The 26,935-nt window shown below is 49.1% G+C and overlaps 1 protein-coding gene across 5 annotated transcripts; it reads left to right on the top strand.

Moving 5' to 3' along the window:
• The first annotated feature begins 3,065 nt into the window (after nucleotides 1-3,065).
• BMF (Bcl2 modifying factor) lies at nucleotides 3,066-22,104 on the top strand. Of its 5 annotated transcripts, none has more exons than XM_064147514.1 (5): nucleotides 3,066-3,177; nucleotides 4,525-4,689; nucleotides 5,611-5,931; nucleotides 6,835-6,998; nucleotides 20,791-22,104. In XM_064147514.1, the coding sequence occupies exons 3-5, from the start codon at nucleotides 5,616-5,618 to the stop codon at nucleotides 20,890-20,892; spliced, it is 582 nt and encodes a 193-aa protein (XP_064003584.1). In that variant the 5' UTR covers nucleotides 3,066-3,177; nucleotides 4,525-4,689; nucleotides 5,611-5,615; the 3' UTR covers nucleotides 20,893-22,104. The 5 variants fall into 5 exon arrangements, with proteins under 5 accessions (XP_064003584.1, XP_064003604.1, XP_064003568.1 ...); XM_064147534.1 differs by having other exon boundaries at nucleotides 5,611-5,706; XM_064147498.1 differs by lacking the exon at nucleotides 20,791-22,104 and adding an exon at nucleotides 16,153-16,817.
• Nucleotides 22,105-26,935: the final 4,831 nt, after the last annotated feature.

Raw genomic sequence — 26,935 nt, forward strand, 5'->3', positions numbered from 1 at the left:
TCTCTGCTAAGCCTCCTCTTCTCCAGGCTGAGAAAGCTCAGCTCTCTCAGCAAGGTGCTCTCCTCGTTATTTATGGGCAGCAAGTGCCCCTGCTCCCAGACAGATGTTTTAAAATGTGCAGCACTTCTTCCTACCAGCATTAGGTGCTGGACCCTGGAAGCCCTTCTATTTGGACAGAGACCAGCCTTCTCCAAGTGGCTGGCTGACCTGAGGAATGCACAAGGACAGTCAAAACCTGCAATTCAAGCAGGTTTGTTGTTTTGTTTTGTTGTGGTTTTTTTCTGTCACACACAACAGTGAAACAGGGCAGAGCACAGTTAGTAAGTGTTCATAGCTGTTGGGGCAGGAGACAGTGCTTGCCACTTCTCAGTACTAAGACTGAGCCCCCTGGAAAACCACCCCATTGGGCAAATGTTCTTAAGATGGCTAAATGAACAGAATCAACCCCAAACACCTTTCTTGTCCATCCTTTGCTTTATGAGCTACCCTCAATTCCCTGTTCCACCCATGAGAGCTAGAAAAAGAATAAAGTAGAAAGCTGAGCTCATGAAACAAGACTACCCCCATCAATGTCAAGTTGGCCCTGTGTGGGTTTCAGAGCCCACCCAGACAGAGCCACTCGCCAGACCCGTGCCAGAGGTGACAACATCTCTGCAATTACAGCACGGTGCTGACAGTGGCGTTCGGTCGGGGACAGGAGCAGTTCTGGAGACACAGAGGCTACATGTAGGAGAGAGAGAGATAAATACATGCAGCAGGCTTGTTCAGGAGCCCTTAGAGCAGCAAAGCAGGCTGACAGAGGGTTATAGGATGGCACGTTTTTCCCCTCCATGGATGCCACAGGGACACTGCTGCACGAGACTTAAGATTAATCTCTGGAATCCGAACGCCAGCATGTACACTAATGAGCAAAAGCTCTCAGGCAGAGCTGGTCCCTGGGGCTCCTGCCTGCAGGTAGGACGCCTGTCTCCAGGCTGTTGTGGGAGCTATCAGGCAGAGGGCGGTGGGGCTGGTGGTACAGCTTGCCCCCTGGTTCACAGTTTTCCATTTCAGACTCACTGTCTCTGTCTTGGTTTCGGTCTATTTACTCTGAGCCATTTCTTAACAATGTCTAATTTCCTCAAGGAATCCCTCTGAGTCCCCTCTCTTAGAAATGCTGCCATATCTTTTTTTTTAATCACTGAAAGGCACAAATATCCTTCCTGAGCTCCCTTACCATCCAGTCTGATTATACACGCACAGATTTCAGTTTCCATACATTTTCTGCACAGTAGGAGTTCCCAAAATGCAGCCTCTGGGGATATAAAGTGTGGCCCCAACTGCAGCTCAAGGAGCTGACAACAAAGCCGCTCAGGTACAGTTTTCACTGTTAATGAGCCTTGAGCAGCAGGCAGTTATTACCCAGTCTGGAAGACATAAGTGGTTGGGATCACAGTACATTCGTTTTTATTTATAGCGATGCACTTTCGAATTAGAAGTAGCCCTCCAGCAGCTGGCAGTTTGCCAGGGCCTGACCATCGGCGTGATAAAATTTGAACATCTTGAAGATATAGAATGCCTTTTCTTCTTTGGGGTTTTGGGGTTTTTTGTTTGTTTGCTGGTTGGTTGGGTTTTTTTATGGTTGGATAGCATTCCTCTCCCCTCCTACTCACAGCTCCCTTCACTATCAGAAGTGGCCGATGAAGCTCAATTAACGTAGGATCCTGGCCCTTACCAAAAGTGAATGAACCTTTTTCATTCTTTACAAATCAAACATGGCTTGATCTGGTAATAAAGCAAAGGCTCAAGCTTTTTGGCAAACAGAAGAGTAGAAATGAGCTCTTGGACAAGAACCATAAAGAAATGGGTTCTTGGAGAGGATGCATGTTACTATCCTTTTGATCTGTTAATGGCAACTGTAAATACCTCAGTCGAAATCACAGTAACTCTGAAGCATCTAACTGGAGGAGCTCACAGAGCCTGGCCAGAAGGTGATAGGAGGAACCCGCAGTAATCTGCATCACTTTGCTAGTCATGGATTTCCACTCTAACCCCCAGCCAGAGTGTAACTTACCAACCTCAGTAACTGTGTGGCAGACTTGACAGCAGTTAACGTTACTCGGCTGCCTGCTGGGTTTTAAAATCTGCCTTCCAAGTGATCTTGTTACCCATGTTTTTAAAACAGCCTGGCAGCCGAGGAGCAGGGTCCTGCCTCCCTCAGTTCGGTGAGATATTGCTGCTGATTTCAGGAGGACCTGAGAAGTCAACAGCAGAGTAAGAGTAAAGGGCACCGAGGCTTGAATTCTTTTGTTTTTCTGCATCTCTCTAACGAGAGGGATGCACAGAAAGCACTGCGGTTTATCCTCACTGCTTCAGTTCTTTAGTCCTGTGTATCACTTGAACACAGGAAGGAATGTGACATGCTGCACAACACTTCTCGACTCTCATACCTCGATGTTCAGACTCTGCAAGCCAAGGAGAACTTCCTAAGACATTTGAAGCAAAGAAGTCAGAGTTTGGTTTGGAGATAACTAGCTGGAGTTGAATTCTCAGCACTTTAAAACCCAGACGAGCCAGTAATTCTGTTCCCAGCTCATCTCAGATGATTCCTATGGCTACAGGCTCCCAGCACTGGGTCCCGCTGAAGCCTAACAGAGAAGAAACAGAACGGAGCAGTTTATTTTCGCGCAGACTGCGAATTGAAAAGCAGTTTCTAAGCGCAGGCTGCTCTCCTGGTTCCGCTGCTCGGGCCCGGGCCCTCTCCTCCTCCTTCCTGTACCCCACAATGAAGAGCAGAGCAGTGAAGAGAGAACCCGGGCTTCTGCCATAGCCCTCACCCGGCCGGCGTCTGCGAGAGGACAGACGATGGGGTGACATACCGCAACGCCAGGCGCACCTCTAAGGGGGCGCGGCGGGGTCGGGCTCAGGCGGGGCCCCTCCTCGTCCCCGGTCGCGTCCCCGTTCCTACCCCCGTCCCGCGGCCGTTGCCCCTCGCGGCGCGCCTCGCACCGCCCCTCTCCGCCCATTGGCCGCCGGGCGGGGGCGGGGCGCGGCCGGGCGGAGCCGCCGTCAGCTGTTCGCGGGCCGGCGGGCGGCGGTGGCGGCAGTGTGGCGGTGCTCGGGCAGTGCAGTGGCGCGGAGGTGCGGCGGCGGGTCCTAGGACGCCGCGGCCTCGCGGGACGTTTGTCCCGCTTCTCGGTGAGTGCCTGGGAAATTCTTTCGCCGCTGGAAGCCGGCCCCTCTGGGCCAAGTCTCCGGTTAGCGCGGCGCCGAGTCTGAGTGCGGCTGTGACAGGGAAGGGAGTTCGCTGTGGGGTGGCCCCGGCCGGGCGGTACAAAGCGATTTCTGGCCGACGTCCCGCGACGCCCCGGCATGCGGGGAGGAGGAGGTGGGGAACGGGCGGGCTGAGAATGAGTTCCATGAACACTGAGAAGGCAGCGATTTGCCGATGTATGCTTATTACTGGTAGCGAGCGCTGTCCGTCCCGGGCTGCCCCGCCGTACTCGGGTGGCTCGTCCCTCGGCGCTGCCCCCGGGAGCTTCGTTTAAACCTGAATCTGCGGAGTTGGAGCTCAGACGGGTAGGAGTTAAAAGCAGCTGGCGGTGCCGAGGCGAGGCCGGCCAGCTTTGTTTTGGGAAGCTGGCACGCACGTGTGTGCTGAGCCCTCCCTCCGGCTCCCGGCCCGCCGCCTGTCAGACAGCGTGCGGAGCCGGCTCCGCTCGGCAGGACCGGTGGCTTTCCTGTGGATCGGACACGGCGCTGAAGGGCGAGGGCATTAGTGCCCTCGCCGTCGGGCAGAGCCCCCAGAGCCCCAGCTGTTCGATGTCTGTCCCAGACAAGACACGGCAACGTTTCAAGATAGTGGAAGAAAGTGAAAAGAGACGTAGGACGAGTATCCTCTGCGCTGCTTTGGCATTCGCTCTTCGGCGTTTCCTAAGAGCTCTGCAAAACAGCTGGACCGTATCGCAGGAGGTCGGGTGAAACTTGTTGCTCTTTAAGCCCGCTTTTGTCCAGGGCTGGTCTGCCGGCAAGCTTTGTGCCTTTGTTTCACTTTCTTGAACGCCCAGGTCCCGGTGGGGCTCTGATGGATGAGATCTAGCAAATCTTGCTGCACAGACAAAACGTGCTGTAGCCTGGCCTTTTAGGTGATGGTGATCCAGCAGCAGGCCTGGCAGAAAGTCGGCAGGGCCTGTAACTCCCTTTGGTGTGCTGATTTAAGCCATGGATGAGAATGTTGTGACTGCTGTGCCAAGACAGCACTACTGTCATCCATTGGAGCTGGGCCAGCTATGGGGCTGGTACCTGTTTGCTCTGCCACTCTTTGGGAGTAGTGACTGGGATGAGTAAACTGCTAAGATGCAACAACCTGAATAACTGTAGTGCCCCCAAGTTAGAGCCCTATGTAAACAGTTCTTGCAGTGCTGTGTCGCTTTGTCTTCTCTAGCCACATTGCTGTGGTGAGTGCTGCTCATCCGGGGGAAGATGGAAGCACCAAGCGGAGCACTGAACACATCCTTATAAAACTGTTATTAATGTCTCCTTCAGGCCTGAAATTCCTCTTGCTAGTCTTCTGTTCTGTTAAATGCTTCGCAAACCAGAGCAAAGGAAGAGACCTGAAGAGTTGAATTTCACTGCCTTGTTTGGAACTGGGTGGAAATCCTGGAGATGGATCTCTTAGGAGACTGTCTTCCATTTGGGTTAGATGCACAGGTAACAGTAAAGGGACTTGTGTCTTTTTTGGTAAATCTGCTTCTAATTACTATATGTATGCAAAGAGATCTGAAATAGTGATTTAGGGTTTATTTGGGGTCTTTTTCCCCATCATTTTTGTCCAACTTTGTGCTGCATCAAAGTTCAGGAGTGTTTCCTTTGGCTGTTACAGAAGTCCTTCTTTGAGCACTGACACCAGCAATGTCTGTGACTTGCTAGTAAGGTGGACTAACACACTGACAATGCATATAGTTGCAGGTAAGAGGGCTGATAAAGTGATGGCATTCCCAGGTTTGAGATATGTCTTACTTAAGCAAATGGAAGAAATTAGAATTTTCAAGTTGGCCCTTATAGGGAGAACTTAGAGAGCTTCACAAAAAATGGCTTGGCTAGCTCTTGAGTTTCGCAACCACTGGGGTTTCTAAGGAGCCTGCCCTTGCAGCCTTGTGATTACAAGAGCTTTTCTTCACCAAGTAAGAGATAGGAAAACATGACCGGAGTGTGCCATAAGGGTCAAATATGGCAGGCCAAAGCAAAGTAGGCCCCAAAGAAGCTGACTGGCACAGGGCGATCTGAAGGACTGGAGCTGCTTTTTAAAACAATGTCTTTTCAGTTTCTGTGTGTTGGCATTGGGGGTTGGGTGTCTCCTTGTGACCAGTTGTGGAACTGGAGATGTGGATGGACTCTTGGACACGTGAACTTTGTCTTTCTCAGGCTCAGTCCTCTAAGACTTTCCACAAAGCCCTGATCATCACCACTGAGTCACTTGCCTTTTCTGCCCATGCAGATGGGCAACACTGAGGGGGAGGGAGGCAGGCGTGAAGGAAAGAGCCGTGTTTTACACTTGGAGCAGAGGCATTCTCTCCTGGACAGTGTTCTGGTTGTGTTTTAGCTGTTTCCTCAAATGTCCCTTTATTGCAGGAGCAATGGATCGCCCCAGCTACCTGGAAGAGGACTATTCTAGCCTGGATGGGCTGGACGATGACGTGTTTCACTCTGATGACTTTGGACTTGCAGGTCAGCCTGGTGAGATGACTGCAACTGGCATTTTCACACAGAACCAGTCCTACAGCTGCCTTCTGGGGAGGTTTCAACTATTCCCCCTCACACATTGCTGTGGTCCCGGTATCAGGCATCCTGAGCAGCAGGACAAGGCAACTCAAACACTCAGCCCGTCCTCTTCCAGTCAGGATGTTATGTTGCCTTGTGGAGTCACTGAGGAGCCTCGGAGACTCTTCTATGGTAAGAGCACTCCAGTGTCACCAGCTTTGCATCAAGGAAACTGTCCCTTTAGCACTTCCCCAGCCAAGCCAAGTTTCTTTCATTAGCACATTTTATTAAAAGACCAAAATTATTCTGCTTTGGTCCTTCTCCCTCAGGAAAGACAGCTTGAATTTTCCTACCCTTGCTTGTCCACTGCAGGAACCAGGCACTTGCTCATTGCTTCTGCCGTTTTGCCTCTATCTGTCACATTTTATTTTACTGCTAGATATAAGTGCTCACCATATGTTGTACCCCACAATTTGACAACATTGTTTAACTTCTAGTGGTCTCATCCACTCCTAGAAGCTTTCAGCAGAGAGGGAAGTGCAAAAATTAATACTTAGTTAGACAACATTTAGTCCTTTTACTGGAGTTAAAGCTGTCAAGCAAGTAGCTTGTCCATCCAGTGCTTTACGAGTAACTGGTGGAATGCCACTCAGCTTTATGCATTCAATTCAGCTTTCATTCAAATCAGTCCCACTAAAGGCCAGGGACTGAGAAGAGCCTGACAGAGAAGATACAGAACCTTTAATGGGAGACAACTTGAGGCACAGGTCTTGTAAAACTGCAAAACTGTCATTAAAAAAAAAAATCAGCCTTGGCTGAACTATAAAGAAGCAAAAGGCACCGAGTGTAAGATCCTGCCAATCATTTGATTATGGGAAGCAGCACAATGCTCTGCTTGACTGATATAAATCTACTTAAAGACTGAGCAAATGTTTTACTGCATGGTTATGGTAGAGTCACTGTTTGGGCTTCAGGAACTAGACTGTTGCCTGAGTCAGAAATGTGGGATTATGTGCAGACTGTCCTCCATGAAGTACTGAGCAGAAGGGCTTTTTCTGCACTGGAAGAATGACTCTCCTGATACCTGTTTTGTAGGCAATGCTGGTTACCGTTTACATGTCCCTCCAGCTGGTTTTGCGTTGGATCCACACCTCCAGGAGGAGCCTCAGGAAGGTCACCGGGAAGCGCGTGCCGAGGTGCAGCTGGCACGGAAGCTGCAGTGCATTGCTGACCAGTTCCACCGGCTCCACATACAGAGGGTAGGGTGTCTGGAGGGGAAGGTGGGGGCTCAGCTGTCCAAGACTTGTTCTCTGTGACACTGGCTCCAGGCATCACCTAAGTGTGCTGCTGTCTAAGGCAGCAGACTGCCAGTAGTGATATGGCAGGAGTATCCTGATGAATTTTGGGTATGCTAGATTGCTGCCTCTTCCTAAAGGCTGGGCAGGTGGAGGGAAGAGAGTGTGGGCTGCATTTACTGCTTGGGAAGGGAGCTGTTCTGTGTTAGCTGTTGCACTTCCAGTTCATCAGCCACAGGGGCACTGAGGCTTTCCCCAGGGATCTCTCCCTTGGTCTTTATTGAAGCTTTTACTCCATCCTCCTCTCCTCATCACCTTCTTTTCTGTGGCCCAGGTGGCCATCTGTACCTTGTATCAGCTCCTCATCTTGGAGATGACAACAAGCCTGAAGGCTGTTCTGACACTTTGTTGTCTAAGGGTAGTTCTCTGAAATGTTGTGGAGTATGCCTAGATCATGCTAGACTTGCTAGCAACTCCTGTCAGCCAGTCCTGGTTAGTGTCTCTGACTTATGACTAACTTCCTCACACCAAAAGACAGCTCTAAGATGCCATCAGGTCTGAAAACTGCACTCCAGAATCTTGGTCACAGAATGTTAGAGGCTGAAAGGGACCACAAATGATGATACAGTCCAACCCCCTGCCAGAGCAGGATCATCTTTTTTTTTTTTTACAGTCCAGTTTTCATTATTTTATCTCCCCTCTTCTTCCCCACCTCTAAATGCCCTGATTGTTTCTTCCTTGCTCCCCTTCCCTTGTTAACATGAAATGTACATCCCAGCCCGTGCTGTTTGTCAGAGGTGGCAGGGTGTTGGCAGCAGGCAGCACTTTGACACTTCCATGCAGTTCCTTCCACAAAGGAGGGTGTTTATCTGCTTGCATATGAAGAAGCTGACACTTGGTGACTGCAGAAAGCATTCCGCACTCCCAAGAGAGTCGATGCTGTTAAGTATAGGACCTGTTGCGTTTCTTGTCACCGGTGAGCAAGGATTTGTCCTGGGGACAGGATGTGGCATGTGGTTAGGCAAAGATTTGGTCCTCTCCGTGCGTAGTATCAGAGAGGGGGAGGAATTCTGGGACTTGAACTCAGAATAGCAGATTAAAGAAGCTGTAGCAGGCAGAGCAGCCTGTGGAAGTGCAGATGGAGCTATGGGCGTCAGTTAGTGAACTGCAGGAGGCACGGGCAACGCGAGATTTTTCAGGCCCTTTGCGGCTGGAGCCCCGCAGCTCTCTCTGGCCAGACCCTCGCAGGAAGGGAGGTTAACCGGCTCGCTGGAGGCGCCCTGGAGCGAACTGGTGGAACTGGTTGTAACTTGACCCCGTCCAGCTCGGGGTGGGAGGGAGCGTTATCTGTGTAATGTCTGTGCCTCGGAAACCCATCCAGGAGCGCCCACCCAAGCCAGCCCTGCTGCAGGTGCCCCGAGTGGGGGCTCTGCTGCCAGGTGCCCCGGTGCGAGCTGGCCGCGGCGGCTGGCGGCCGAGGCGAGCGGCCGGCCCCGGGCCTGCGGCAGCGGTGGTAAACAAAGGCGCCCGGGCGCCTGCTGCCCGGCCCTTCAGCCAGGGAGGAGGAGCTCCGCTGGCTTTGTTGGAACTGGAAGAGCAACAAGTCGAGAAGGGAGGGGGGAGCCGCGCAGCCATTTACATTTGAAAACAAAACAGTAACAACAAAACCCCAGCAAGCACAAACGCCACAACAAACCGAAAAGTTAACTCGAGGACGGAGCGGTTCGGCCAGCGGCGCTGCGGGGCTGCCGCGGGCAGACCTTGGCGTGTGGATCCGTTACGGGATTCTTTCTTGTTTGTCAGGAAAACTGAGCGCGGAGCCCCTGCTAGGGTCCAAGGCACCGTTCCCCAGGGAGCGTTTTGTTGCCGTGCCCAGTGCCTTGCCGCCCAGCCCTCACGGCAGATTTGCCTTGGCTTCTGGCGCATAGCTAGTGTGCAGAAGCCGCTGTCCTGCGTGCAGCGCCGCTCCGCAGCCTGTGGCTGAAGAAGCGAGAGCTCTGCCCCTGGAGACACGGGAACTGGGTCATGTTGTGTTGTGGTTTGGAAAGGGCAGCTTCGGAGACACGGAAAACTGGGCTGTCGTTTGTCTTGCTCTGAAGCTAATCCCTGATTTTGGTGCCCCGTTCCAGCTCGTCCCAAACATTTGGTCAAACCCAACTTTCCAGAGTGGTGTTTTGAATCAGATTTAGAATACCACAGAGTTGGTCACACCAGTGTGGTCTTGCAAAGTACTGAGCGAGAGCAAGCCTGGTTTCCAGCAACTGTACCTCTTGTCAGAGCCTACAAAACACCTTACCTGTGAGCCTGTGAAAAGAAAACGTTTGTGCCCTGTCAGTGGGAGTCAGGCAAGGCTTTCAGCGTGGGAGTAGTGCACCCACCCGGCTCAAGGGTTGCCCTCTCGTGGCTCTGGAGTTCTGCAAGACTCTCCAGCAGTACTAGTCTGGCTACCATTCTGCTGCCAGAGCAGCAAGGCTCTGTTGTCACAAAGGCTGTTGGTTAATGTACATCCTTGGCTGGGAGAGGAATGGAGCAGGCAAGAGCTGCTGAGGCTGACATCACTGCGTTGTCGTTGGACTCAACTGCAGGCATAGTCTAACCCCATCCCACTCTAGGAACCGTGGAGAGACACTGTTATCTCTTCCCCAGGCTCACAGAGCTCTGTGGTATTTACTCTGTGGTACTTGGCTGTACAAAAGATTTTTGGGTATGTGTCTTGTAAGAATGAGAAAGTTGGCCACACCCCTGCTTTTGGCATGCACACCATTTTCAGGGGTTCATTTCCTACTAATACATTAAACAGAATACAGTAGTTTTGAACATGGCTATTTTGTCATTTAGAGCAGTAACAGAGCAAGAATACAGGCTGTAGTCTCCTGAAGGTTTAACATCTTTGTCAGTGATATGGACAGAGGAATTGAGTGCAGCCTCAGCAAGTGTGCAGATGCCACCAAGCTGTATGGCACAGTCAACTTGTTCTTGGGCAGGGATGCCATCCAGAGGAACCTGGACAGGCTGGAGAGGTGGGCCCAGACCAACCTCACGACATTCAACAAGGTCGAGTGTAAGGTCCTGCATAAATACAGGCTGGATGGTGAATGGCTGGAGACCAGGCCTGAGGGAAAGGACCTGGGGGTCTGGGTTCAGGAAAAGCTCAACATGAGCCGGTAGTGTGCACATGCAGCCCAGACAGCAACTGTGTCCTGGGCTGCATCAAGAGAAGTGTGGCCAGCAGGGCAAAGGAGGGGATTCTCCCCCTTTACTCTGCTCTCATCAGACCCCACCTGGAGTACTGTGTACAGTTCTGGAGCCTGAGCCCCCAACATGAGAAGCACATGGAACTGCTAGAGCGAGTCCAGAGGAGGGCCACGAAGATGATCAGAGGGCTGGAACAGCTCTGCTATGAGGACAGGCTACAAGAGTTGGGGTTCTTCAGCCTGGAGAAGAGAAGGCTTCAAGGAGACCTTATAGTGGCCTTCCAATATCTGAGTGGGACCTACAGGAAGGCTGAGGAGGGACTGTTTACAAGGTCTTGTAATGACAGGACGAGGAGTAATGGGTTTAAACTGGCAGAGGGGAGATTCAAACTAGATGTTAAGAAAGAGTTCTTTACAGTGAGGGTGATAAGACACTGAAACAAGTTGCCCAGGGAGGTTGTGGATGCTCCCTCCCTGGAGGTGTTCAAGGCCAGGTTGGATGAGGCCCTGAGTTACCTGTTCTAGTGGGAGGTGTCCTTGCCTATGGCAGAGGGTTGGAACTGGATGATCCTTGAGGTCACTTCCAACCTAAACCTTTCTGTGATTCTAAGGTGCTGTGTTTATTATGGGAAGGATTTGGGCAACACTCTGTGTTCCTAAGTAGCAGAGCCTGCTACAGGTAGAGTTTGCAGAGGGCTATGCAGAATGACATGTGAGACCTGTCTATGTTATCTTGAGCTCTTCAGTACCTTCTACCTGTCTGAGGCTGTGTAGTTTCTGGCAATGTTCCTTGGTTTGGGCCAAGTGTAGTACTGCCATGGGATCTTGTCTGTTGCTTGCTGCACCTTGATGTTATGGAGAATGGATCTGAGCTTAGGGGATCTGCTTGTCAGTTGGCTGGGATGTGCCTCATGAGTCCAGACCATAGCAGCAAGTGCTTGGGCTCTGCTTGAGGTCCTGAGTGCACGTGAGTGTCCTTCCCTCATGAAGGGGCCTTTGCCTGTGCTGACCCAACAGTGTATTTCATGACAGGAGGTACTGCTACATAGGATCTGAGTAGACAGCCAGGGATGGCAACAGCCACCCCATAAGAGCATGGGGCTGTACCAGAGTGGGGTGGGTGACACAGGCTGTCAGTATCACACCCCATGGGTTTGACTTGCTCCACTGAGGCACTGGAACTGAAGATTTTTCTAAATAAAAGAACTCTTTCTAAGCAGGCTGCAGCTTTGAGGAGACTGCTTTTAGCACATCTCTTCTTCATGGTGATAATATCACTTCACAGGGGATAAAATTGTCTCTTTAAGAGCCAAGGAGTGGTAGCCTTGAACAGTTCTGGGCTTGAGTCCAAGCAGAGCCACTGACTTGCTGTATGACCTCAGACAAGTCTCTTGACCTCCTTGTGCTTCAGTCAACCCATCTGGAAAGCTTGGTTTAAAAAAAGCTGAGCCTCAATGAGAACCAGATGCTGAATCAGAGCTGAGCTTTCTTGAGTAAATAAGTGCATTACAAACAACAACAAAGCCCCTTTCCAACACATCAGAAATCCTGCAGTTGATTTAGATATGCTGACCATGCTCAAAACAGCCTCTGTGAATCTAGCTATAGAGAACTTTGTTTCTCTAAGTTTGCCATTTGGTTCAGCAAGTAGCTCTTTTGCCGCCACTGCGTTGGGCTTGAGCAGCCTGTGCAACATGAACGTTTGCATCCACACAGGCTGTGGGCCCACCGCTAGGTATCTGTTTGCCTCAAGTTAATGACACTGAAAATGTCCAGGAGGAAATGTTGTTTTCCTTTGAAAGTGAAACTTGTTATATTTTGCATACTTCTTTCTCCTCTGATTCTCAAGAGAGCTGTAGAAGCATGATACACTTCTGCTTATGTAGTGAGGAGTCCCTGTCTGGTGGGAAACTGGTGTAGAAAGGGGCACACAGTGCTACATGTGCATTGTTATCGCAGCCTCAGCCCTTACTGAGGACACTCGGAGCATGTTGTTACAGTTGTTTGCTTGAACTGGAGATGTTGGAGAAAAATATTCTTTCTGATGGCTACATTTTAGAGAAAATGTTCAGAAAAACTCTCAGTGTCCTGTAGCTGGGCCTGAAGGTCATGAGGCTCTGTGCTTTAGTTGTACACACCTCTGAGACTTGGGTAGATGCTTGCTTTTGCTTCCTGAGTCAGTATGCTTCGGGATCTTCTCTGCTGGTTGGTGCTTGCTGGTCCCTGCTGTTGCTGTGCAAAGCAGTGAGTCTTCAGCTTGGCTTTTCAGGGGGGTTGCCCATTACAAGACTTTTAGTTTGCATCTGAGGATGCAAGAGCATGGTGAGAGAATATCAGATGGAGAGCTCCTAAAGTGATTGAGCAGTGGTTAAAGGACATGGGTAGGGTGGGTGTGAGGTTGGGAAGATTGAGTTGTAAAGCAAAGTTTTTGCAGGAGTATGGAATTGGGATTGTTTGCTTGGGGGAAGGAGGGTGCTATAGGCAAAAGAGGGATTCTCAGTCAGTGGAGTCAGAACCTTACTATGAGGAAGTGGGACAGACTCTTTACTTAGTGTTAGCTTTTTTTTTTGTCCCTGTTTTGAGAAATTACAATGAAGGAGAAGGCAGGCTTGGAAGTGCACTTTTCCCTATGCATGTACATGGCATAGCAACCTGTTGCCTCTTGTCTAGCACCTGTTCTGAAATCCTGCTACCCGTGGAGCTGTTTATTTAGCATTTAGGTTAACAGAAAATTGCTAGACCCTTTCATAACTGATCTGAAATAATATTCTTTGGTAAGCTAAGGAACTGAGAACAAGAATATAGTTACACCACTGTATAATTTCATGTTTCTCCCATGTCTTGAATATTACATACAGTTCTGGTTTTCTTCTTCCACAAGTGAAGCAGCAAAAGGTTCAGGAAAGGGCAAGAAAGATGATGAAACTTCCATGTGAAAAATGCAAAAACTGGGCTAGGACTGCTAAGAAAAACAACAACAACAACTACCACACACACACACAAAAAAACCCACAAAAAACCAAACCCCCAAAAAAACAAACAAACAAAAAAACAACCAACCACCAACCAAAAACCAAAAACCAGCACAAAGCAAAGGGTAGCAATATGAAATAGAACTCAAAAGTGACATAGAGGAGATGGATAGGCTTAATTCTCCCAGTGCAAGAACTAGGTAAAATCAAGTCAAGTTAGTAGGAGCCAGCTCAAAGTAAATAAGGCAGTTTTTCATATGATACATAAGTCTGTGGAATTCCTTGCCAAGGTGTATTGTGCATCCAGCATTTTATCTGGGTTCAAGGGGAATTGGGATGAGTTTATGGCCATTGAAGGGGATATTAAATAAACAGAAACCAAATCTGACTTGGGAAGTATTGAGTTTAAACTAGATAGATGCTGAAAGAGTATTTAGGGGGAGCTATTGCATGTATTTGCCCTCTGCTTTTGCTCAGGCAGCCACATAAGGCTGCAGCTGCTGGAGGCTGGGCTATGTGAACTGATGCAACAGTGTCATACAAACACCATATACTGATTTAAGGAAAACCACACAGCTTTTGCATCAGCCTTCTTTATGCTTTCAACTGACTAAAGATTTAAATATACTGTGACTCTGTTCCTGCTTAAACTAGGGGATAATGTCAAAAAGCATAACTTCCTGCCTAGCTCAGCTAGAGGAAGTGGGCAGAGGATAAGGGAGCTGGGTGGCAGGAGAGCAGTGCAAGCTCTGTGCAACAGTGCACTGCAAATCCTTCTCTCTGTCATACAGGATGGCAGTTGGGCCACAGCTTCAAACTGCCAAGGCTGCCCACGTTAAAGATCACAAAATAATTCTCTGGGACAAGGGAATTGTTCTGCAGTATTCCTTGACATCACCTGTATCGCTGTGATTTAGGTAGTGCTCAGCCCTGCTGCTCCTCCTGTGCAGCCTAGCAGTCTCCACAGGCTCTTCTGAGTTTCTGCGGCTCCTGTGGCACCATACTGGCTGTGACGGTGGGAGCCTGCTTTCTGCTTGCAGCATCTTGACAGCTGAGAAACTGTTTGTCAATTAAGAAATAATTGTGGTAATATCCCACTTCATTTTTAGTGTGACAGACTAGGAAATGCAAGTTGTAACTTGTCTGAGATCATGCAGAGATCACTGATTGGAACCCACTTGTTCTGCCTCCAGTCCTCTGCTTAGGTCAGTTGATCTTATTAAGATACTGCTGTGTCTGGGGGGGATGATGAGATGTGTGGACTGATTATTTATGGTGAGGAGTGGCATGTTTGTGTTTCCCTCAGTTACATTTTAGGGTGGAAAGGCAGGAAAGCAAGTGCTGTGCCGCAGAGTCTTCCTCTGTTTCAAGTTGGTGAGAAGGGATGTTCCAGTAGCCTCCTGCACTCCTGTCTTTGGGTGGGTGTTTCGGTTTCTCCTCGGTCGCTGCCCTTGCCAATGGCAAAGGGAGCTTTCTGAAGACTGCCCCGCAGCAGAAGGCACACTCAAATAAAAATAAAAGCGGTGAGATAACTTCTGTTAACCTCAGTTCGTTTTTTCTGTGCTGTAATGCCTGAGGAGCTGCCGGCTCAGGGGGTCTGCACCCACCCCCTGAGGAGGGCTGCGAAGGGCCTGCAGGGCACGGAGGAGCGGCCGAGAGGGCCGTGCGTGAGAGCAGTTCTGCCCGGCAGTGTTTGCGCTGTGTCTGCTGTGTTTATATCGCTGGCTAAATTTAGCCTCTGAGTCATCAGAGCCGCTGACGAGAGGCTGCTCTGCCCGCAGGCTCCAGTGCTGCACCTGCCTGCCCTCCCACCTCCCTGTCTGCCCTCCCTCTGCCTGCAAGCTCCCTCATAGCCGGGCAGCAGCATGCCCTGGAGGCTGTTGAAGTGTTACTGTACCAAACCCGAGGTGTGCCTCCTGAGTCAGGGCTGTCCGTGCACCGAGCGGGTTGGCAGCAGGTCCCTTGCGCTGGTGGGGAGGTCAGTCTGCTCCACGGCCTGTGCTCTTGGCTGACAAGCAGGGTTAGCCTCGGAACGGCGTTGTCAGGTCACAGGTGAGGGCCGAACGGATAAATCTGCCCGAGCCTGCTGCCTGCTGCTGAGGCTGTGGAGGGCATGAGTGTTGCCTTCTGGATGTGGAGGCCAGGTCCAGCCATCTTTTCCTGCACCTTCATTTCTGCCCCCCGGGGCCCCTGCCACAGGCTGGGGATGGTACCAGGTGTGGCTCTGTGGAAATGCAAGACCCTTATTTACTGTATTTGTGGCGAGTAAGCTGGCATGCCCCCGGGGGTGCAGGAGGGGAAGGCTGGGGGCCTGGGAACGCGGTGGCCGGTGGTTGCCCTTCCCAGGTTGCCGTCAGCTGGCTGTTGCCATGGCGTCTGTCTGCTTCCCCTTCCTGCCCGCTCTGAGAGGAAGACGCGAGGGGCTGCCTGCTTGTTTTCGAACTGCCAGAAAGCTGAGCGAGGGCTCATCTGCACAGCTGTGCCCTGCAGCAGCTCTGGGCATGGAGCTGCCGGCACCATGCCTTGCTCAGCCCATCGTCTCGGCAGGAGTCAGTGCTGCCCTGAACAAGGAGGGCCTTGAACGAGTTTGGGGGATCTGCTGCACCCTGCATCACTCCTGCCACGCTGCTGTTGCATGTCCTCTCCCTGTGAGCACTCATGGTGCTTGCCATGCTTTGCGAAGCCTGAGGGGGGCTTTGAGAGAGGAAGCGGTGCTTGAGGGGACACCTTTCTCCGACAGCAGTCCCGTGTAAGAGCAGTGGGGTTTGCAAGGCAGAAGGGAGCAGATCCCTGAGAAAGCTCCTCGTCCCCCTCTCTGTGTCACCCTGGGAAAGTGTGCCGCTGAACTCCCGGGTTGTTTTTTTTTCTGTGTTAGGAACGCCTCAGTGTTGTGGTGTTTCTCTGCTCCTCTTCCCCACTGCTTTTACACATGTGTTATTCTTTGGTCATTAGGAATCACAGCTGGAAAGATCTGTATCTGACTTCCATTGGCCTGCACTTCCCTCTCCAGCGGGGGACACCTTTTGTAACCTCCGTTGCCTTGGGGACTGTGACTTTCTAGTCTTTCTCAGCTGAAGCATATTTTGTGGTAGTACAATATGCCTGCAGCCACCTGGCAGGCGAGGCAGCCCTCGGTGATGAGTCAGCAGCTGCTCCCGGTGTGCCAATGTTCCTTGTTTTCAGTGAATAAATGAGACCCTAAAAACTGACTGCTAGCACTTGTGTTAGTCATTGAAGGAAGAGCGGTGGGTTTATGTACACATGTGCCATTCTTCTACTTTGGCTCTAGTAGTGCCATTTATGGCTGTATTTTAATCCTTCTAGTTAAGATGGGATTAGATTGGACCCTTAACCACCTGGAAGCCATGAAGCAAAGTCAGAAGTTGCCCAAGAGTGTAGACAGGAGTGGCCTTTGGGTATGTGACAGAAATGTATCAGAGCCATAGAAGATGTGCGTGTGGTGAACATATTCTTTGTTTTGTGAAGGCAGAGATGTATCAGGTGTAAAAGTGAATCCTATCCATTCCTTGAACATTTATGCTTAAGAATTTAAGGAGCTGTATCTGAGGGACAACATTGTCTTCAAGATGTATTACCTGTCCTGATCTTCCTGTGATCACCCCTTGCAAGGACTTGGTAGGAATGAAAAGCTTTGGGTATCTGGGCTGCTCCTGGGCAGACAGATACACAGACAGATTTCTGTGTGCTTACAGCATGAAACATGTCTTAGGAATTAATTACAGAGAGGCAGTGTTGGGTCAGTCATGTCCTGCTTTCATATGCTTCCAGTAAAAGTCTTCCTGGTTCCTGGTTTTTTTTTTTGTATGTGTGTTTGTTTACCAGTGTAGTGGAGTCTGGTTCATCACAGTGCATAGGATGTGCTTCACTGAGGTACTGTTGCTGCAGAGGACACTTTTCCTGTAAAATGGCCTTTCCTTGTGACTCATTCAAGCATTCATGCTAACCTCACAGACAGACAGACAGTCTCTTAAGGATATCCCCTTCAAAAAGCAGCAGCTGCAATAGGAAATGGTTTTATGTGCTTCCAGCTTTGTGTTGACTTGCTGTATTCACAAATTTAGTCTAGCATAGGAGGCAAAGCAGCATAGGAGGCAAAAGGGACTGCTTTGCATCTCGAGGCAAGAGCTTCAGAATGTTCACTGTGTCAGTACCACATGGAGGTAGCAGTGTTCAGCCCTGATGTCTTTGTGCAGCAGTTCCTTTGAGAGCTGTATCGTTTTGGTGAGGGACACAGCAGTGTGGTTAAGCTGAGGAAAATGCTAAACGTGTGCCACAGTAGTTATGACTCTTAGAAACCGGTAAGAATTTATTTGAAACATATCACATCTGAAAAAAGTTGGACACCAGATTGATGGAGTCATTCTCCTGGGTTTTGTGTCCTTCCTGGCAGCTAACTTGCACCACACCAAAAACAACCTCAGTCTTGAAACGTTTGAGTGTTTTGGGTTTGGCAGAGGCATATCTAGGGAAAAGCTACTGAAACTTGGGGAAAGGACATTTTTTAGACTGGGACAGTTCTTTCTATGAAATATTTTTCTCTACTGCAAGGAATATCTGCTGTTTCCATTCCGTGGTTCTTATTCCATGCTGAGTTAGTACCACAGAATGCAGATTGGCCCAGAAGTGAACCCATAACTCTGTAAACCCCACCAGCTAGACTCTTTGCTGAAGCAAACAGTCCCACTTTGCTCCTCTCCTTAGGTCACCTCTCTGTATCATCAGATTGATTATGCGATGCCATGGATCAGATGGATTAGGATGACCTGATCTATAGTGAAGGCAGCCTCTTGATCGGAGTACTTCTGGCCTTGATCATTGTCCTGCTGTTGTTCACTTTTCTGTGCTAGTGTGAGGAGAGAACAGCCTGAGTGAGCTGCTCTGGCAGGTGAGCCAGTGAAAGTGTATGTGGGAGCAGAGCATTGTGGAAGGAAATGCTGGCTGAGTATAGACCCAGGAAAATACAAGTCCTAGGTCTAGGAATAAACTCTAGGATGCTGCCCTGGGCCTAGTGCTCTATTTCTTAACTTCAGAACAAAATTAATGATGTCCTTCATAAAGGGATTTGAGATTCTTTTGATTTTTATAAGCGGGGGAAACAAGGGTAAAGTAATTCCTGTTCTGCTCTTGCATGGGAATCTCCTTGAGTGTCTTAGGCAAATAGTGGGAAACATTTTTAACTTGAAATGGACAAAAAGGATGTACCAAGAAAAGTGCCTTCAAGAGGCAATGAAATAAACACAATAAAATATTAACTAAGAAATGTGTAAGTTTTTCTCAAATCATCCTTCTCCATGAAGCAGGATGTTAGGATGGAGATTGCACTCCTGGCAGCATGCAGGAGTTGAAGTTGCACAGGCCAGCTCAGCTGATGTCACCTGCCCCTCAATTCACTTGATAAAACTTGAGAGTTTCCATTACAGAGGAGCCATCAGTGGAGCTGAGATGTATTTTCAGTTTAGAATTTCAATTAGCACTTGTTAAACATCCTTTTGCATTTCCCATTCTGAGTCCCTATGAGACACTTCTTCACCCTCATGGCTGTCAACAGCAGAGCAGATTATCTTCAGAGCATCAATGGCATGTTTGGCCATTATGCTCTCCTAGTATAGTGGTCTACCTGCAGAGCGTGCTTGCATGCTCCTTTGGCATCCTAGCCAAGTTCTCTGTTTGAGGAGCAGCTTGCCTGAGCTGTGGTAGCTTGATAATAAACAGTGTCTGGATGTCGTCGGGGTATTGTGCTCCTAGGTGTATGTCTGAGCAGGTTTGGGAGTGTGACTCTGTAGGGGAGGGGGAGAAGAATTTCTAGAACTGGATGAGGAAGGGCAAGCCTGGTCAGACTGACAGGCAGGTCACAAACTAAAAAGAATCTTGCTCTTTGTTAGTAACCCAGCCCTAGGGGATCATTGCCGAAAGATTGTGTTGCCTGTGAGCCCAGCAGTGCCTGGTCAGTATGGACTGAACCCAGGGCTGAGTGGTTTATAACTCACTATAGAAGGCTGCAGAGCCTCTGTCTATGCGTCGTGCTCCAGGCACAACCGTGCTGAACTGTGTGTTGGGATCTGTGTGAACTCCTCTAAATCCAGGAGACTGATGTTAAATTTTAAGGGTAAGAGGAACGATTGACTGCTAAGATGCAAGACGAACACTGTTCTGAAGCCTATTTTGTGTGTGCTTGTGACTGTGTTGGCACAGATCTGCTCACACTGAAATAGGAGCGCGGTGGAATGGCTACCTGGGAAGGGGTTAAACGCTGCCTGTTGACACCTCTCCAATACACCAACTCGATTTGCAATTCTCTCTTATTTGTGATTATGTAAAGAATGTCTTGCAACTGTGTTGTTCTGCCCTGCTGGGCTAATCTGAGCTGAAACAGCTTGTTCATATAATGTGCTTCAATGCTCTTTCATGCTCTCCTGTGTAGTGAGGCAAAGCTGTTGGAAGCCAGTCTTCTGTTTCCTCCTCTGCCGGGGATTGGGGGTGGGTGGGTTTGGGGCTGGTTTGTTTTGTTTTCCAGAAATGATCAGTCCCGATTAGCAAATATGGAATTCTGGATGAGAAAACAAAGGCTGACTTCTAATAGAGGGTGGGTTATTGAGGTGAAATAGTATCCCGGGCTGGGCAATGTAAAGAGAAACCCACCTGTTTGTGTGAGATGCCATTAAAGTGAGGGGAGGTGGGGGGATAATCGGAGCTGCTTTTCAGGGGTGATTACACGTAACAAAAGAAGGAACAGTGTCCCTGCCCCAGAGCTGCATTATGTAGTCTGGTGTCCCCCTGAAACTCAACTCCCATGTTTCTTCCTTGACAATGGGACCTGAAATAACCTCTTGGTTTTGTTTTTTTGTGTGTTTTCAAGTATGTTCTTGCTTAAGGTTTAATTGGCTCTAGTCAGTAGGAAAGGGCTCCAAGGCTGATTATTTATGGCTTACTGTCAAAAGTGGCTATAAAAAGGGCAGTATTATCTTGGAGATGCTGGGAAGGAAAATGTGGTGGGGGGAGGGTGGGGGAGTGTGTGTGTGCACGAATGTGTTTTCTTGTACTAGATGAAATCAGAGTTTTGCTGTCTCAGCAGTGTGGTTTAAATTGAAGATTAACCCTTTGACCTTCACGGTGTCAAATCACTTACAGATGGATCACCAGTTATATTTTTTCTTTCTTTTTTTTTTTTTTAACTTTTGGGGTGAAGGGGGGCTTTTCTTTAAAAAAAAAAAAAAAAAGGTTGTTTGTTCATGCAGCTGGGGCTTTTGAAAGGCTCAGAAGCCAATCTGATTAAAAACAGCACTTGGCTAAACTCTGCAAAATCCTACAAGCAAAAAAAAAATTAATCCTCTTGTGCACAATGCATAAAGGGTCTGCTCTTTCTTTTTGTAATGTTAGAGCTACAATTATTTCTGGAGAACTTATCATTTCCCTCTTTCCCCTCATCCCTTGCTGCACCCCCTTGTTATGCTGATGGGATTAAAGTGTCTGCTCTTGAAAAGTGTAACTGAGTTGTTATTGGAAAAGAGAAGTGGTGTGTTGCAATTTCAGAAATATAAATAACCTCGTCTCAACCGTTCCCCTCTACAGCATCAGCAGAACAGAAATCAAGTGTGGTGGCAGCTTTTCCCCTTCCTACACAACCTGGCCTTGCAGACGGAGGCGAACAGGAACGGCCCCGGGCAGAGGTGAGCCGCTGGCAGCCCGCAGGGAGCACTGAACGAGCACTGGCTGGGGCGAGAGGCTGCGCAGCGCCGGCCGGCCGCGGGACTGCGTTTCTGACGCTCCTCTTCTCGTTCGGGGGTTATGGACTCTCCTTTGCGGCTGCCTGCCCGCGCAGCGGGGAGCTCTTGTCCAACACTGTCAAGGAAAGCCAGAATGTGGGGGTGTTTGGTGAAGCTTGCTGCTGGTTCCCGGTCATCTCTGTGCAAGGGAGGCAGGCACCAGACCAACAGCTTCCTCTGCCCTCTGTCAGTCCGTGGCAGAGTGCAGGAGTGTCATTTTGGCTGCTAGTTAAAAGGGATGTCTGGGACTGATGACTCTAAACAAACTTTGGGTATCTTCCAGAGCAGAGATGCTCAAATCCTACACACACAAAGTCCTTTTTAGCAATGGAAACATCCAGGTGGCTTCTATCCACCAGGTTGCTTGTTTTCTGCATGGGTTACTGCTTGTTTCCTTGCACCCCGTGTGAGAGAAAATCACAAAGCAGTCTGAAATCTGATCTCTTCAGTCTTTCCATTGGGCACTGGTTGCAGCTCTTTCACAGGAAGTCATTCTTTGTCATTGCCATCAATGGGCAAAATTATTTCAGTAGAACAGTCTTAAAATTAAACTTTCCTGGGATTCCTGGTGGCTCTGGGCTCTGCCACTGTTTTCTTCCAGCTCAGTGTTGGCAGTGCCCGTGTGCCAGTGTGAAGCCACAAACACCATTCTTCTGAAATGCTAATGCATATGTTTTGATTAGCTGATGATGGGTGTTTACTTTGATCTGGTTTTCTTTTCTTACTGCAGTGTGGCTGGCCAGGAAGGCTTATGTCCCAGGCATCCCCTAGTTTGGTTCAGGATTCAACAGGGAAGTTAATTAGCAACTGCTCTAACACGAAGACTGTACAGGCAGTCAGCCCTTTACCCCAGTGTGTAATTTTTGGAGTCTGCTGTAAGCATATGTTGACTAGCAGCAGTAATGTCACTTCAAGTGACTGTCTCTAATAGGTCCTGGTTTGTGTGCACTCAGAAGTTTGTCCACGTGGCTCACACTGTTGGAGCAGCACAGGGAAACAACCCTATCAAACTGAAGGATGTGTGGCTGCTTCTCTGTAGCCTTAAATACTGTCAGGCCACAAACCTGGTGACCACAAGGGCAAAAGACACAGAAAAGCAATACAGACTGCATTTTCTTCAGGCTGTTTCCACATACCACTGCACCTTCTTGTAGGCCTCAAGCAATGCAGCCAGCATGAGGAAGAGCTGTCCAGAGAAAGGCTCTTCAGGCCTGCTGCAAAACGTTGGCTTAAAAGTGTTGAAGAACTCTGCTTGTGGGTACTCTGCAAGCCCCACGCTGCTGTATGGGACGAGCAGCTGACTTGCACGTGTGCTCTCTCCTCCACCCCTCTGCACACCCTTCTGAGTCTGGCTTTCTGGGGTGTTTGTGTAATCTCACTGTTGCACTGCAGTGGCTGGTAACAATTTGCTGAGCACAGTTACATTGGACTTTCTCCCTTTCACCCCCCTTTTCCTGATTTGCATCCTGCTCTGCTGTGGCAAAATGTGCTTTAGCTCCACGAAAGCTTCTCAAGCCTTCTTCAATGTTACCTGTTCACAGTCACTCTCAACACAAGGAGACTTTATATGAGAAAGGTTTTTTTCCTCCTTTTATGTTATTTTTCTAGCTAGAGCTAGAGTAATATGTTTGTCCATGGTGGTTAATAATTCACATACATGAATCTCAAGTAATATTTTTTTTGGGGGGGGGGGGGGAGGTTCAGGAGAGGGAGGGTGGGAGGTTTTTTCAAGAGGGAGAAGTGTTTTGGGGGGGTTGTGTTGTTTCTTTAAGCATGTGCACTATAGAGTTATCCAGAGGGACACAGGTGACAGCTGCTGCTGACTGCAGCAGCAGGATGGAAGCCACTCTTTGCCCATGTGGACAGGGCTGAGCCTTTTCCATGCCTTGCTTTGCCCGGTCTGTTTGGAGTGCAGGCTGGATGCTAGGAGCAAGGCCGTCCCTGAGTGGGGAGGCTGAGGGGAAGTGCAGGCACAGACTGAACTCTAGGATGTGCTGCTTGGGTTTCCCACTGGCTACCAGGACCCTTTTATCAGGAACAGTCAAAGCTGCACCTTAGCAGCCCTGCAGACTACAAACAATTCAGCAAGTGCACCTGGCAATTAAAAACTGTCCTGAGCTTTCCCCTTCCCCTCAGCTTTGACTTGGCTGCCAAACAGGTTGATAAGGCCTGTTCTGGATATGCAAGCTGGAAAGATAGGTTTGGTACTGGTGCTTTCTGGTGCTGCAAACCCATCTAGTTTATCTAGGGTAAGACTTCTGAACATGGAGAAACAAGTATCTGAAACCATGCTTCAGTCAGGCTGCCTGCCTTAGCACAGTCCTTTGGCTCAGGGAAAGACACCTCTTTGCCAGTCTGTATTTCCCTCTGTAACAACAGACTTATCAGAATTGGTCATGCCAGGGCCTCCAGTTAAGAACTCCTTGAATAACAATGCTTGATTGGAGACATGGAGCTAATGCTAGACAAAGGCTGACTTCCTGCAATGTGCCTGTTGGTTACTGGTGCCAGAGATTTACAACCACTGATAATATATTTTAATTATGTTGCATATCTGCATATCTTGGAGAAAGGAAATATGCTCTGTCAACCCAAAAGTCTTATTTTACTTCGTGTAGATTTGGAGGGGCAGGCTGGTGATTAACTTAGGGAGAAGCAGCTGGTTTGTACTTAGTGTCTCACCTACTTGAGGAAATAGTGAGAAGATGTCACATGTTCATCAACAAATGCACGACACCCATGCATTGGTCACCCATTCCACCTTAGGAAGAGCTGCTGAGCATGCCCTGAGGAGATCTGCCCAGCAAAGTAACTGTTATGTGGCCATGGACACATGTCACCTGTTGTGAAAAACAGTTCCAAGGAATGTGGATGAAGCCCTGTTGGTGAGGGAGCATGCTCTAGTTTGTCTTGGTGAAAGGAGTGGAACACTATTTCTCTCTGTGTTGTAAAGCTGCAGTCTAACAATTTACAAAGAACAGTTGGATCTTTCTCCTAAAGAAGTCCTGGTTTTAAGGAGCAGCTCTAAAGAGTTTGAGCTGCTGCTCCTGCTGGTTGCAGCACCCTTGAAGTATCTTGCTTGCCTGCCTCAGATCTCCAAGACAGCTTCAGACCTCAACTCTTTCCTTGAGGGACAGAGTTCTTCCTATCCCTTCCCAAATTCCCACCCTTTCAAGTATCTTGTAACCCACCCATCCCTGGATCCAGCAAGCCTGGTGCTAATAGGGAATAGTTTATTTTCCTTTTGTTTCCTTCAGTCCTTGAAAGCTGAGCCAGTAATCACAAAGTGACTGCCCAGGGCTAGCTGCAAACTGTCCTAAACAGGACACAACAAGGCAGGGGAGAGTAGGAATCTACATGGGAAGGGTTGCTGCTCTTGGCTCTGCGTGTTGGGCCTGCTTCTCCGCAGGTGCTGATACCCCTGGTAGCACTGAACTCCTGTAACTGATCTCATCTCTCAGTTCCAGTGGCAGGGTGCTGTTGGGTGTTTGTTGGCTAAACTCTCTTTAGAGCAGTCCTGAAAGAAATTTCCTTATCAGCCTTTGCTTTGGATCTGTGTTTCAATAAGGGAATAGAGGCAAGGACCCAGTCCTTGATGTAGAGTGGCTGCAAAGACATCTTTCTATTCGCCATTTGCTTTGTGCTCTCACACCTGGACGTGTTCATGTGAGGCTACTACAGTCCTGGAGCTGCTCCATAGCGGCCACTGGGCCTGTACCCAAGGCTGAATTCCATTCAGTGTGGGGCTTGGCACTCTTCTGGGAAACTGCAGATTCTGCCCATTAATAAATTAGGGAGAAGGACTGGGGGTTTTAAAAAGAAAGCAGAATTACTTGGGGTAGTTATTGCAATGAGACCTCATCAGCTCTGCAGTGAATTCCAGCCTTCTGTTGCTGGTCCTGACCCATATCTGCTGCAACTGTGGGACTGGCATCTGTGACATGCTGAATGGTGTGCTGCTCCTAAAGGGAAAAAGGGGGAGAGCACTTGGCATGTGTGCTAGGGTCACAGGAAAATGCAGCTTTGTGGAGGCCTTGCCTTTTTTCCCGGTAGTGTTTGCTGTGGGATCGTAAGCAAAAGGACCATGGAACGCCCGCTCCTGTGGATGGGAGCTCTGCAGGTGAGCTGCCGAGGACTGGCATCGTCTGACAGGAGAGCTTTTAGTAATGACCTGCAAAAGAGTCTGTCGTGCAAGCCGGCCGTTGTGATCACTTGCAGAAATGCCTACTGTTGCCTTTGATTGTTTTAGCAAGAAGAAATACCTCAAGGAACTGGTAAAAGATCCCTGGACAATCTTTTGCAGTTCCTCAAGCCCTGCGTGGTCTCTGTTTCTCTGCTCTGCGTGTGCTCACGCGGCTGTTCCACAGCTCAGCTCTTCTCCACCAGGAAAAGCAGAAAAGACCAAACACATCAAATGCACTGGAATGTAGTCGTGTGCGTGAGTGTGTGTGTGTGTGTGCTCTTAAACCGAATGCAGTCTGACGTCCCCTGCCCCTTCTTTCCTCCGTGTGCCTTACCTTCCCCCTTAGCCACAGAAAGAAGGCTCTCTTCCTGCCAATCCCATGCTGGAAGCTGGTTTCTGGGAGGCGAAACCTAATGTCTGTGGGCTGTGTTTTAAAGCCATGTTTCATTTCTGTCTTCAGACTCTTTGCTGCCTTTGGGGAATGGAGGGGTGGGAAGGGTAGATTCTTAAACTGTTTTTAAAATCTGTTATGGAAATGTTGCATGTATAAAGTTGTGCTGAAATCTAAAGGAGTCTCCCCGATTTGTGGACACAGCTCCAGGAGGGCATTGTCACACATTCCTCAGCTCTGGTTTTTGATCAGACTATTCTGAAAGGAAAATTTGGTGACAAAAGGGAGAGAGACTGATGGAAAGATGACATGGTCAGGATCTGCTTAAATAGAGGTCAGAAGTTGGACTTGGGAAATTTGCAGACAGCCCAAGGGATTGGTGCCTGTTTGAATGGGGTGCCACTAAATCTGAGCTGGACCACTTGGGGTTTGGCAAGGCTCATCACGTACCTCTTGCTCCGTTCCCTCCAGTGCTGTGGGGTGCAGTCTCCCACCTTTCTAGGTGGAATGCTCTGATGAGAGCACTATGAAGTGGGGGTTCACATTTTCTCCCTCCCCTTCCATGTGACTTTTCTACTTTAGTGGGATTTTTTGGTGTTTTTTTTTTCTAAACCTCACAATCCTCCACCTGGAGAACCAAAAGAGTAAGGTGAGCAAGAATTTGCAATGTACCTAATAAAGCTTCCCTCAGGGAAGGGTTTCCTCATGACTTCTGATCCTGCCCTGCTGCAGAAGCAAGCCCAATGCTCTCCTGTGAGGCTTCTGTCTGGACTAGTCCTGAAGTGCACACAGCCTCTTCGCCATGGACTGAGACCCAGTGAGAATGTAGCATTTTGTTGTCCTGGCTGTGTGCCTCCAGGGATCTTGCCTGTACCTGCGGTGACTGAGCAGAGCTCCTTTTGTCTATCTGTGCAGTATATTTGCTTTGTGCTTTCTTTCCTTGGTGCTTTTTAATACTTTAATACTTGGATTTTTTTTTCTAATAACTGGTACAATTTTTAATAAAATTGCTAAATTGTTTGTGTGTGTTCTCTGTTTGTTATGGGATGGAGGGCCCTTACACAGCAGTGAACCAAGGAAGTGATACAATTTGAGTAGTTCAGCTTTGAGAATATCTGGCAGATCTTTTCTGTGCACCCTAATACCAGACCCTGCCACAAAGGCAATGTTTCTTTCCAGGTGGGACTGTTCTTCTTGTGGCTGATTTAATTTATGAAACAATCTTCTGAGGAGGTGTGTCCCTGTGCCTGGAGGGAGAACTGCTGCACAGTTAACTTGCTGCTTCTGGTCAGGAAGATCTCTTCAGGTGTTCATGGGCTGCATGCTCCAGAGTGTAACCTTCGAGCAATGGCTGCTTCCCTGCTGCCTGTGCAAGTC

The sequence above is a fragment of the Pogoniulus pusillus genome, chromosome 1 (genome assembly GCF_015220805.1).
Source record: "Pogoniulus pusillus isolate bPogPus1 chromosome 1, bPogPus1.pri, whole genome shotgun sequence".
Taxonomy (NCBI): domain Eukaryota; kingdom Metazoa; phylum Chordata; class Aves; order Piciformes; family Lybiidae; genus Pogoniulus; species Pogoniulus pusillus.